General features: G+C 44.2%; 1 protein-coding gene across 1 annotated transcript in view; it reads right to left on the reverse strand.

Moving 5' to 3' along the window:
- The window catches only part of DOCK2 (dedicator of cytokinesis 2), a 389,839-nt gene that overhangs the window by 78,595 nt on the left and 297,589 nt on the right, over positions 1-13,655 (reverse strand). Inside the window, exons 28-29 of the mRNA XM_069484225.1 lie at positions 11,026-11,124; positions 8,450-8,544 (exon numbers count right to left, since the gene is read on the reverse strand). Coding sequence (XP_069340326.1) covers positions 8,450-8,544; positions 11,026-11,124 — 194 coding nt within the window. The remainder of the gene's footprint in view (positions 1-8,449; positions 8,545-11,025; positions 11,125-13,655) is intronic.

Here is a 13,655-nt window from a genome sequence, read left to right on the forward strand (position 1 = left end):
TGTGGGTATAGTTTGAGTGGGCCAAAACGGGGTGGGTATATTTTGGGTGGTGGCAAAGTATCTATAGCATTTGCTACATCAGGTATTGCTTGTCAAGAATTCTGGGCCAGGTGTTCATTAAACACCTAAATGTTTATTGAACAAAGAAGGCAATGTAGCCCAGTATTGGAATCACAAGATTTGGACACACACACACACACACACGCACTTGGATGTGATTTCTGGCTTTGCCACTTTCCAGCTGTGTGGATTTGGAACATGTTAATATCACCTCTGAAGTCTCAGTTTCTTCCCTGTAAGACAGTAGTAAACTCTTTCCCAGGGTCACTGCCGGGTTTAGGAGGCAAACGCCTGGGAAGTGGTGAGTACAGCACCTGACACACAGTGACAACAGCAATGCAGGAACTGAGGTCACTTAGGACCCCTTTGCATTGTGTCATTCTTCTAAAGGCAGGGGTTGACAGCAAAATGAGCAGAGGACAAGGAGCAGTTAGCAAACAATTTTGAGGCAGGCAGGACAGAAATAAAAATCCCACAAAATCCACTGCCCTACCAGGCTGTCAAAGAGTAAGATTTATTTGGTCTTGCTATTCTGTCATTTGCTAATGTGCCTTTAAAACAACATCTGTATCTTTTTAAAGATTAGTTATCCTACTCCCCAGATGGAAATGCATTGAGTGGCTGTCATCTTATGTATAAACATCTCAGATCTCGAACACAATACCAAAATGAGGGGTTTTATACATTCTTGGCAGCAACAAAGCTATCAGTAGCTCCAGTAACAGGCATTATTTTGGTTGTCAGCCTAACCCTGTCTCCACCTCTCCAAGGCCCATCCCATGACCAGGAATTTATGGGCCTGCTGTGTTGATGATGGGGGTTAGTGGCAGGTAAATCAAGGTTCCTCCCTCTCTCTGGATTCTTCCAGAGCCACACACTGGGAATCACAATATCACTTAGCTTTGGCTTCCCATGTCTAGGTTTGGAAAAGAAGGCCTTTTTTCTTCTCCTTTTTCTTCTTTTGCAAAAAATAATTATATTAATACCTAAAGCCCCTAGACACTAATATGATGAAGCAGGTTGGGATAAAAACACACTCAACTCTCTGTTACTCTCAACAATGAACTTGAATTGTTGAAAACAAAGTTCATTATCAAATCTCAGCCTAACACCTCCTGCATCTCAGCCAGGATGCTTAGCAGGCTGGGTAAGAGTAACGACAATCACACCCACAGTTACCAACTATGTGCCAGGGTCCGTGCTAAGTGCTTTGCATGGATTCTTTACTTTATTATCTTTTTTTTGTAATTCTCACATTAATTCTCTGAGTCAGAGATTGTCTTCATTTTAGAGATGTGAGTTTAGGTAACTTCCCCAATAACTCAGCGAGTACATATAGAGTGAGGATTTAAACAAAGGTGTGCTACCTTTAGAATCTAGGTATTTAGCCACGATGCAATTCTGTCCACAAGGACATTTCTGTAATTCCATTCAATCCAAGCAGTGAGCTCACTTTAGTAATAATAACAATGGAAGTATCAATAGTTATCCTCCATATACCCTATGCTCAGAGCTCCACATTATTTCATTTAATTCTACAAACTGAGGTAGGAGCTAATATACCCATTTAACAGAAAAGGAAACTGAGCCTTGGAAAGATCAAATACTTTCCCCACATTCACACCACTAATAAGCAGCAGAGTCCAGACCCAGCCTCCGGTCTGTCTTTCTCTAAAGCCTGTGCAATTAACCAGAGGGATACACTGGCTCCTGGGAAGGTCAACCTGCCATGACGTTTTGGCTCTGGCGTGCTTCTGGGCATGCCCACCGTGTACACAGTCCCTTCACACTTTGTCCATGTCACCCTGCTGCCCTGCTCACGGCCGATGGGGCCCAGGGCCAACACTTGACTCAAAGCAGTCTTCTGCAGGCCAGCCAGCAACCCGTGGGTGGTCTTAAGGGTAGCACTGCCCTGTGGGGATACCTGAGCCCAGATGAGAGTAGCCTTTTAGGCAGTCCAAAAGGAGGGAGAATGCGATGGACCAAATCTTGAGTAGAAGCCATGAGCAGAAGCCACGAGCAGATGATGCCATGAGGATCCAGAAGCCATATGCAATGGAGCAGGGAAACAGAGAAGTCAGCTGTTGTGAGTAGGAAGAAACTGGCAGAAAGAGAAGCCAAACCCAGGGCTGGTATCCCAAAAACTATTCCGCGTGAGGCTTCACAGCAACTGCTGGCTCAGGTCCCCAGCTTCCTACTTCCCCCCATGTGGCTGAACAAATCCTTGCTATAGGAGGCAGCAGGAGTCAGCCCACATACAAGCGCACTCTATGCACCACTCCCTGGCCTGGATCCAGGAATGGGAGGTGCACACGGACTTCCGTAGGTGCCGCAAGCCTGCCTAGGTCAACTTCCCACTCAATCACCGTCTGAGCTGTGGCCTTGGGTGGTTTGTCTGACCTCTGTGAATCTCACTTGCCCCATCTGTAAAATGAGCCGTGAGTGAAGACTAAACGGGATGCAGCACGTGGAGCAGTGGCCCAGGGCCTCAGCACACAGAGGTCCCCAGCAAAAGTCAGCTGCTGTTGTCATTATATCATTATCTTTAACTGCCGGCTGCCTCACAGCTCTGGGGCAGGAGGATCTGAGGCTGATAACACTGCAATGTGACAACACGGCACTGACCCACGCCCACGGGTTGTATGATGGGAACAAAGGAGGAGGCGGCATGCCCTGATTCAGCAAGGGAGGGGAAGGGCTGCTCTGAGTCCCATTCCCCTTTCTTCTGTGGCTCCTGGGATGTAGTTGATTCTACTGGTCAAAAGTTGAAGATGGAAATAAAAGAGCTGTCCAGGAGATAGGAGGTCCTATCCCTCCCTTTGCGGCACTGAGATATCCATTCTCCCGGAGCCTTTAAGCTGTTTCCCTAACAACGCACGGAATGCTCTATGCACCGAAAGGTTAGAGTGGATCAGCATATTCCAGCTCAGTGTCCATGCACGGTTCACCCCAAGTGCCCCCCAACATTTCCTGCATAATTTGGGAGTCCAGTTAGGGATGTAGCAGCTTCCTGGAATCTGAAATCGTGCATTAGGAGTGTCGTGCTGGTTAAAGACCATGAAGAGGCCCCTCTGGCTGATGTGGATTGGAGGAGATGGAGACCCCCACAAATGAATACTCACTACAAATTAAGGTAGGCAGGACAAAGGCAGAGTGGGTGTCAATGACTCATCAGCATGCTGATGGGGCCACTGTGTGATTGCTGAGTGCTGCCCTACTCAACTCCCTAGGGCCAACTGCTCTGACCTTACTATGCACCTACTCTGGGCTTGAGATAATATTAGACCTTGAAATACATCACTAATAAAGGTAGACAAGATCCAGCCCACATTTGCCTCTTCTGAGAAGTGTTTTAGACATACCTGGACCATGGGAATACAAAAATAAAAGTAACTAGCATTTACAAAGTGCTTGCTATGTGCCAAACACTGCTCTAACTACCGTGTGCATATTATTTCATTTTATCCTTTGTGATAGGTACTAGGATTAGTCCCGTTTTACAGTGAGGGAAACTGAGTCCAGAGTGGCTAAGTGACTTGCCCCAGGTCATACAACTATCGAATGGTGGAGATGGGAATGGAACCTAGGCAGTCCTAAGTCTTACTTTCTCTGTGCTGCCTCTGAGCTCTCTCTGGGCTCTGAACTCATGGCAGTGACTGTAGCACTTGGTCCTATTTCCATGGGAATATTTATTATCTCGCCAGCCACTCTGGAAGCCCTCTGCCTTCTGGGACTAGAGTTTAAATGGGCCTGTCCGTTCCCTAGAGCCCTGGAGCCCCACGGCATTCAATAAGCAGGCGCTGGCTGACTGCATGAGGGGAGCATCAGGGATGTGTATAAATCCCCAAGCTCCCTCAAAACACTGAATTTCCACATCAAGGTGCAGACTGAAGAGGGGAAAATGAGGCTCCTAGGCACAATCTTGTTAATTTACACCACTGTAAAGAACTTGATCATTTAAAAATTAACTACATCATGTAAATGAGATCTTACTAAGTGTTGCATCTTACCAAAGAGAAAAATCCTCTGACAGGAAGTATTTCTTGCAATTGACGTGTCACTATGTCTGCATGCACAAACAGTGCACAGCTGGAGAGACACTCAAATCTGGGGAACTCCACTCCCTTTTCCGACGAACAGATAAATACATACATAATAGATGACTAATACATACCTACACACATAGTAAGTGATAACAGAAAACCGTAAAATTAGGTAAATCACAATAACATATAGATAATAGGGGAAAGAAAAAGAGAAAGAGGAAAATAAAGAAAAAAGAAAGAATGAAGGAAGAAAGGAAGGAAAAAGGAAAAGAAAGAAGGAAAGAATGTTAATGTCCGGACTTACTGACAAGTGACGTTGGCCTTGGCCACATGAATGAGTTGAATATTTTTGGAGAAGAGAAGAGGATGTTCTGGGGAATACTGGTCTGGGCTAAGTCATGGGACATGTTCTGTTTGTCCAAATTGGGTTGAAATCTTCCACTAACTAGCTGCTTGACCTTGGCAGGTTGTTTTACCTCGCTGGGCTTCGGTTTGCATATTCATACAAAGCACTTAATAACACACCCTCACTATTTTACTGAGCGAAGCAGTGGAGATTAAGGACATGGGCTCCCATTGAAAGGCTTCTGTTTCTTATTAGCAATGCAACACTGAGTACATTACTTACCTATTCTGTGCCTCACCTTCCTCATATAAAACGCTGATTATAATAGTTCTACGTTGTAAAGTTGCAGGGAGGATTAAATGAGCTAACACATGTAAAAACATTGACAACAGTGATGCATCTAGGTGCTTAGTAAATGTTAGCTATTATAATACCACACAAAATGCAAAAACAGAGAAAAAATTTCTAGTGCTTTATAAATATACGGGGTCCTTGTGGCTGGAAGATGAAGAAAATCTACAAACTAAGCTATGTGCCTGTAAGAAGAATAAATAGTCACCTTTTCTGGTTGACATTATCATATGCTTCTCTAGTTCAAGGCTAAGTTTCTTGTCATCACCTACTGATGGCAATGCTGCCATTTATTGAGTTCTTCCTAGATACCAGGCACTGTGCTAAGGAATGTCACTCTATCCTCACACACAGAAAGAAATTTTCATGCAATGGAGACTATCACTAGCCCCATTTTAAAGACTAGGAAACTGACATTCCAAGAGGTTAAATGTCTTCCCAAGAAACAGAAAGTGGCAGAATGAAGGAGTCTGAAGCCCGGGTTGTGTTCCCGAGTCTAACTTTTCTTTTCTTTCTTTTCTTTTCTTTCTTTTCTTTTCTTTTCTTTTTTTAATTGATCCTTCATGGATACAAATGTTTCTATTTAGGAGACAATTCCACTATCTTAGGTCCCTTAAAAAAATTGTATTCTAATTTTCTAGGTATGAAGAAACAAGGATTACTGAAGCATCTCTGGGGGCCTGTCCCCAAAATGACTACAGTCCATAGCAAGCTGAGATTTCAGAAGGGGACGTTCCTCCAAAGCACCCCCACGAGGATCAGCACATGTTTCTCCCAGAATGACCGCGCAGACAGCTCAGAGGGAGAGGCTTGCTCGGTCAGGGCTCCCATCACCTGACCCTGTATCCGTGATGGATACCTGCGCTCTTGCCTGCCCATCAGTTATTCCACTTTCTGGTAACAACTGCTAGATTTTCTTTTGGAGAACAAATCTCCTTTCCTCCCGCCTTGCTCCCAAACTTTGTGGTTTGGGTAGAGCTGACCCGGTACCAAAGGTGGGTCATGAAATCCAAGCCCAATTTCATTCTGCCACCCAGAGAAGTTTATGGATGGACATGTAGCCCAAATTAGGCCTTTGAAGATAAGCCTGGGGACGTTTGCTGCACCTATTAAATAAAAAGGTTTTTCTTTCTATTGGGGTTGCAAATCCAACAAGACAGATATCTGCAACTTCTAGAGCCCATTTTCCCCACTATAAAGAGAACATCTGCCTGAGAATGAAGCCAACAGGAGAAAAGCAGAGACAAAGACACGGACTCCCCACATCACTATTTGAGCACCTAGATATATCCATGCCTGAAGCCATACCTCCAGGTTCTTTCAGCTATCTGAGCCACTAGATTCTCTTTTTGCTTGGGCAACTTTGAGTTGCATCTCTTTAAAAATCCTTATCAATAAGTACCCTTTGGATATACAGAGTTCATTGTACATGCTCAGGAATGTCAGGTTGTGTACCAGGAGTTGGAAGCACGAGATAAATTACACTTGTGCTTGTCTGCCCTCAAGAAGCCCATTCCCTAACGGGAGAGGCAGTCATAGGAAGAGATGATTACAGGCAGCACAGGAAGTGCCCGAGAGTCCTAGAGGGATTCACAAAGGACCAGAAAGGATTATGTGGTCAAGAATTTGAAGGATGCTTTCATCTTGAGTCTGGTCTAGAAGGGAAGAGAGGCATGCAGGCAGAGCCATAGTTTATGCAAAGTCATAGAAGTATGGACAAGTAGGTAATATTGAGAAGCCGAGTGTATCTGAAACATAGGATGAGGAGAAAATGACCGCCGCTGCATCTCCCAGGTGCTTCAAGTAATTTGGCAAACCCCACGATGTCACTGACCAGCTGGCAAAGAGCGAAGGGGCCACACACAGAGTAGGAGGTGGCCTCGATCTCAACTCGACATGACTGAGCATGACAGAACCGATGACCAGCTACACAGTGTGTGGGGCTCAGTATGGAATGAAAATGTGAGTCCGCTTGTTCAAAAATTATCAAGCACTACAAGGTGATGATGTCAGACATTAAACCAAGCATGGGGCCCTTCAGAGTGTGGGGTCTTATGCAGCTGCACAGGTCTCATGCCCAGGAAGCTGGCCCAGACACAGAGCTAGGGAGGGACCAGCCTCTGACCCGCGATGTGGCCTGGGCCTAATTCCCACCTGCACTTCCATCATTGCAAAGGCCAGCTTCCCACCTGCGTGGTGTGCACAGGGAGAGTGGGGGCAAGTCAACCCAGGCTGAGCATCCTCTCTGGCGCTGTGTGTCTCAGCTGACTTTCCTCTTCTCACCGTAAGCAGAGATGCACAGGCAGCTGCTTCCTTCTGCCTGGACAAACCCCTCCTCCCCTCCACCAATCCCTAAAGTCGGCCCCAAGCACACTGTGGCCAAATGTGTCTCTGTGGTCACATGGCTGGGCACTGTGGCATCCAGGCAATGCAAGAACAGCTTTTCAGAAGACTGAAAGGGAAGGTAGAGGCTATCTGGGATCAGAGTCAGCTTTTGGATGTACCTGAGATAGAAATTCTCAGACTGCATCCAATAACACAACTATTAATATATATATGTTTATAGTCTTCCCTCTTTCCCTCTGCTTAAGAGAATTCTGCTTTTGCCTTTTCAGTTTCTGCCCTTACTCTCCCTTTTAAAGGTATTTCTGTCTCTGCCGGCCAATGCTGCGCTTTTTCATATAAAACAAGGGCAGTAGGTAAAGGGAGACAAAACCAGAAGCCAGTCTGAGGTGAATGGCTGTCCATGGAAAAGACCTAAAACAAATGTGAGAAGCCAAAGGAAAGGGGGAGAGGCCAAGGATGTGCTGCTGTAAAGGAACTTACAGACAGAGTTCGAGAATAAGGTTCTGAGAGCAGCTTGGGGAAACCATTGCATGAGAGAGACTGAAAGCCAGAGGAATGGAGAAAGTGAATATTTGAAAATATTAATGAGTGTTATGACTTGGATTTCACTTTGGTGAAATGATATTAGAGATCTAGCAGTTAAGACTGAAATTGTTTATAATCATTTTTATCTCACATTCTGCTGGGCCATGTGGGATCTAAGTCATACTTGAGTTACATTGATGGTCTGTGAGATGTTAATAGGTATCATATATACACATAAAGATGGAGCAAATGCATATGGTTCCATATGGTTCCATAGGCAAATAAATCTGCAAAATGCCGTATCCTAAATCCTTCTCTTAGAAAAATCACACTAGCATATTGAAAGCTCTGAGAAGTCCTGCAGCAGAAAAACCCATTAAAGCTGTTTAATCCAATGCCTCCTAAACTTCTTTTACCATATGTCATAAAATATGTTAATATTTTAATTTTTTAAATATATTTAAAAATACTATAATTTTAAAAATGCTTGCCTAGGCCCTCCTGTCTCGAGAGTTTAGGGAAGCCACAGACACAGACATGTCTAAGTATGATATCCTAACTGAGACTGAAAGCAGGGAGAGGGTTGGGAGGACTTTTTGAGTAGCTTCAGGATTGGTGAGGAGCTCTTCCCTGAGTGTAAAGGTAGAAAGAAAGGATGCGTTTAACACTTTAATTTCTTTTCACCAGGGAACAACCATCTCTACCTCATCTCTGCCAGTGATCTTCAAAGTGACCACAGAGTGAGGTGGCTTTTTGGAAGGGGGTGGCAGCTCACCTGTTCTGAACCATGCTCATGGCCATCCAGTCTACGGGGTACACGTTCTTGCCAATGAGGTCCTTGAACATGATGAAGGTCTCCATCAAGAAGTCCTGAAATAGTCAAGTGCAATAGTTATCCTGTTTTCTAGCAGCTGACTGGAAGTGCTCAGAGCTTGTTGGCTCTTTAAATTTTTTTCTTTATTATTTTTAGGAGGAAGATAAAGGTAGAGGGCACAGCCTTCACTAACTAAATTCAGTGAAACCCACAGCAGTGGATTTTAAATGGAAGCTTAAAATCTGGCTACTGGGAGACTGTTTCGCAAATATCAGCGGACTATGAATGTGGGCTGCTAAAACACTCTCAAAGTAAAGCACGATTAATTCTGTCTTTGGGAATAAAAAAAGTAAATGCACTCGTTGATGTGGCAATTTTATAATCATCCTCCCAAATATGTATTTGAGAAGGAAATAATTGACACTGTATGAAAGCATCTCAGGTCACTGAGCAAACAAACTATTATTAAAATGAACATCTAATTAGCAGTGCTGTAAACACAGCTAATTCATACACTGCACACACTCACACGAACAGATTTGAAGAAACACAATGACAGAGACCCTTTTTCTCTCCGTTGAAGAGGCTCAGAGTGGATCACAACACACTCCATCAGATTTTGCAGTGGGCCTCACTCGTTCTCCCTCTTTGGAGAACACACAATGAAGACAAAGCCAGACAACCAAGACCAGAACCAGTGGTGCCGGGACCCTTCCGAGCTGGAGGTAATGAAGTCATGCCACCTGCAGGCTTTAGGTGAAGCCCATTCAGAGTTCTTCCCTAAGCCAATAATGTTCAAATTATCTTAACAGTAGATTACTTTGCCCAAATAAAATTTCACCCAGAACCCCATATACACAATAAATAAAAGTAGAACAGCTCTGGTTGAATTCTGTGTGTGTGTGTGTGTGTGTGTGTGTGTGTGTTTGTGTTTATGCTGGCTGATAGTGAGCCTACGAGCAACATAATTTGAAAATCACTGCTTTAAGCTGAATTGCAAAATTCTGGAAATGGCATTTGTTCCTTTCCAGCAGTCTTTGTTTCTAGGGAAAATTGCCTCAATACTCTCCATCCGCTTCCCATCAGCAGAATGGGGGCCCCATCCACCTCAAAGGGCTACTGGGAGGACTGGGTGCTTACTGTGCTCAGATGCTAAGCATAGGGCCTGGCCCTTGTAAACGCTTGTCACATGCTTGATGATGACAGTGCTGAGTATTACTACCCATCCCTGACGTCACCCGGGGAACTGTGGCTATCATCACAGCACACTCCCTTCCCGTGGGAATGGAGAAAGCTCTGGCTCACAGATGGAAAACGTGGCTCTGAAGGAGGAGATGCAGCACAGTGTAAGTAAGGGTTCGTGCCAAGGTTCAAATCCACCTCTGCCACTTACTAGCTATGGGGCCTTGAGCAAGCAGGTTGTAGATTTGCAAAGTGTGACTCTGAACACCTATGTCATACTGTTGTGAGGCTTATATAAGAAAATGTATACGTTCAACAGATAAGAATTCCCTTTCCTGCCTCCCTTTCCCAGAAATCTTTCCTTCTATAGAGAATTGAAAATCAGGAATCCAGTTTTTCTGTTGCCATGTCCTAAGACATGGACAGCTTGGGGGTGGGTGGGAAGGTTCCGTTTTTTGCCAATCTTACTCCAATGGGGAAAACATCTTACTGTTGAGTGGATGCAGGTGTAGGGCATTGACTTTCTAATGATTCCTTTTTCATGGGCCACTCTCTGAGGTGGGTCCAATTCTGGTACCCTTGGTCCCTCCAAGGAGCACGGAGAGTGAAACTAGGCAGTAGGACTCCTGAATCTGGCAGCAGTAAGGAGACAGTGACAAAGGTGACCATGCTAAGGGCAAAGGGTGTTCTGCTACAAGCCCAGGACAGGAATAGGCTGGGCTGGGTTCTATGTTGAGAAAGTTATCTGTTGCAGAGGCATGAGCCACAGGACACAGACTACAGGCCACAGGCAGGGAGTCCTGTAGCAAATGTATCCTGAGAGGCTAGAAGAGGCAGGCTCAGAGGCCAACTTCTTCTGTGCATTTGTGATCTTAATACAACAATGGCTATCTTTTACTGGGCACTTGCTATGTGAGAACTGCCGTGTCCTCATGCAACCCTGCGACATAAATGATATTATCCCCACTTTACAGATGGGGAAACTGAGGCCTATGGGAGGTCAACTTGCCTATGCTCACATAGCTAGCCAGTAACAAATCCTAGATTCAAACCTAAGACTGTGTGACTCTATCACTCATGCTCTTGAGCTCCAAAATGTCTGTGATTCAACAAATATTGGTTAAAGTACATCTAGATTATATAGTAGACATTCACGTCTTGTCTCTGACATGGAATGAAGACATGAGAAATACAAGAAACAGGGTATGAGACGTGCACAAGTCTGTAAACTTAAACACACACGCACACACACACACACACACACACACACCCCGAGGTCTGTGGGGAGACCTTCTTGCCCTAAACTCATGAGAACCGAGAGTTCTTCCCCCAACCCCAGCACGCTGCAGACTCACCACAAGTTCAGAGTTGGTCTGGAAGGTCTCGATATAGAAGGAGTAGTGCTGGTCGCCCATCTGGTTTAGGATGGCTGTCATACAGGCCACAAAGTGACTCTACAAGACATGAAGAAAAATACCATGAAACAACAGAGAGAGGACCACAAGATTCACCATCTCCATTTTCTTGACTTCACACTGGAAAACACCCGAACATCCCAGCCCAGGACACAAAGGCCCTCCAGGGATGGAGAATCTCTCCTTACCAGACCAGTATGGGAAATTTCCCTATGAGGAAAGGTTTCCATATGGCTCATTCATTGAATAAATGTTATGTGTCCATGACTGTAATAGGAGCTCCAGACATAAGACTTGATCCATTTTCTATCCTGATGCTTGTGCATGGGGAAAAGGGTGCCATACTGATGTCTGGAGACCCAGGCAATATCGAGATCCTGGAGAGAGTTTCATTTTCTGATAAAAATTTTACATGGGTAAGCCCCAATTGTGTCATCTGTCAAGCAGGACAATAATCCACCCATATCTACCCCGAGAAGAATATCAAAAGAATCAGACGGTTCCTGTAGCACCTTAAAATGCACCAAGGTTCTCTGCAGATGGATCATTTGTTGGATCACCACGAGTCAGCCAGTGAGAACCCAACATCTACCGGGCCTGGAACTTGCTAGGGGCAGTAAGGGATAAAAGAAATGAGAAGAGATGGCCCTTGCTCTTTGTGAATTTATAATCTAGTTGGGAAACAAGATTAATGTCCATGAAGGAAAAAATAATAAGACTCTTCATCTGCAAGGCAGAATCAGTGCCAGAAGGATTCAAACAACAGCGAAATAAAGGTGGGGACTTGGAGAGGAGCCCTGGGGAGCAGAGACGTGAGCACCACGCCCTTTCGTGCACCAGAAGACATCAGCACAGCGTTTTCCGCTGTCTCCCTCCCAGATTTTATGAGTCCGTATCAGGGTGGGTTTTCTGTTTGCACTAACGTCTGCAAGCAGCACTTAGGCAGATCTGTTCTGGACCCTGGTAAAGGAAACACTGGCCATGAACCCACCAGGGGTGAGAAGCCATTCTCAGCTGTCTCCTGCAAGATTTCCCTGGGGCTGCCATGGTGGCCAAAAACAGTTCCACTGTGGCCCAGTCCAAGGCAGGTTTGTGCAGTATCAGAAACTACCGCCTTTTTTTTTTTTTTAAAGGTTATCTTTTGTTAAAAATATATAACAAATATAAAATATATACAGGCATAACTCATAGATATTGCAGGTTTAGTTCCAGACCACTATAATAAAGTGAATATTACAATAAAGCCAGTCACAGAAATTTTTTGGTTTCCTAGTGCATATAAAAGTTATATTTACACCATACGGTAGTCCGTTAAGTATGATAGCATTATGTTTTAAAAAAAACAAAGTACTACCTTAATTAAAAATACTTTATTGCTTAAAAAATGCTAATGATCATCTGAGCCTTCAGCAAGTTGTAATCTTTTTGCTGGTGGAGGGTCTTGCTTCGATGTTGCTGGCTGCTGACCGGTCGAGGCGGTGGTTGCTGAAGGTTGGGGTGGCTGTGGCAGTTTCTTAAAATAAGACAACAATGAAGTTTGCTGTGTCAATTGACTCTTCCTTTCAAAAGATTTCTCTGCAGCATGTGATGCTGTTTGATAGCATTTTACCTACAGAACTTCTTTCAAAACTGGAATCAGTCCTCTCAAATGCTGCCGCTGCTTTATCAACTAAGTTTATGTAATATTCTAAATCCTTTGTTGTCATTTCAACAGTGTTCATAGCATCTTCACCAGGAGTAGATTTCATTTCAAAAAACCACTTTCTTTGCTCATCCAGGAGAAGCAACTCCCCATCCATTCAAATGTTGTTATCACATCTTCAGGCTCCACTTCTAATGCTAGTTATTTTGCTATTTCCACCACTTCTGCAATTACTTCCTCCACTGAAGTCTTGAGCCCCTCAAAGTGATCCATGAGGATTGGAATCAATTTCTTCCAAACTCCTATTAATATTGATATTTTTATCTTTTCCCATGAATCACAAATGTCCTTAACAGTATCTAAAACAGTGAATCCTTTCCAGAAGGTTTTCAATGTAATTTGCCCAGATCCATCCGAGGAATCACTATCTATGGCAGCTGTAGCCATACAAAATGTATTTCTTAAATAATGAGACTTGAAAGTTGAAATTACTCCTTGATCCATGGGCTGCAGAATGGATGTTGTGTCAGCAGGCAAGAAAACATTAATCTTCTTGCACATCTCCATCAGAGCTCTTAGGTGACCAGGTGCATTGTCAATGAGCAGTAACATTTTGAAAGGCATCTTTTTTTCCTGAGCAGTAGGTCTCAACAGTGAGTTTAAAATATTAAGTAAACCATGCTATAAACAGATATGCTGTCATGCAGCCTTTGTCATTCCATTCTAGAGCACAGGAAGAGTCAATTTAGCATAATTCTGAAGGGTCCTAGGATATTCAAAATGGTAAATGAGGATTGGTTTCAACCTAAAGTCACCAGCTGAGAGAGTCAGCCTGCTCTTTGAAGCCAGGCAATGACCTGTCCTGTCTAGCCATGAAAGTCCCAGATGGGATCTTCTTCCAATAAAAGGCTGTTTCATCTACACTGAA

The sequence above is a fragment of the Eulemur rufifrons genome, chromosome 10 (assembly GCF_041146395.1).
Source record: "Eulemur rufifrons isolate Redbay chromosome 10, OSU_ERuf_1, whole genome shotgun sequence".
Taxonomy (NCBI): Eukaryota; Metazoa; Chordata; class Mammalia; order Primates; family Lemuridae; genus Eulemur; species Eulemur rufifrons.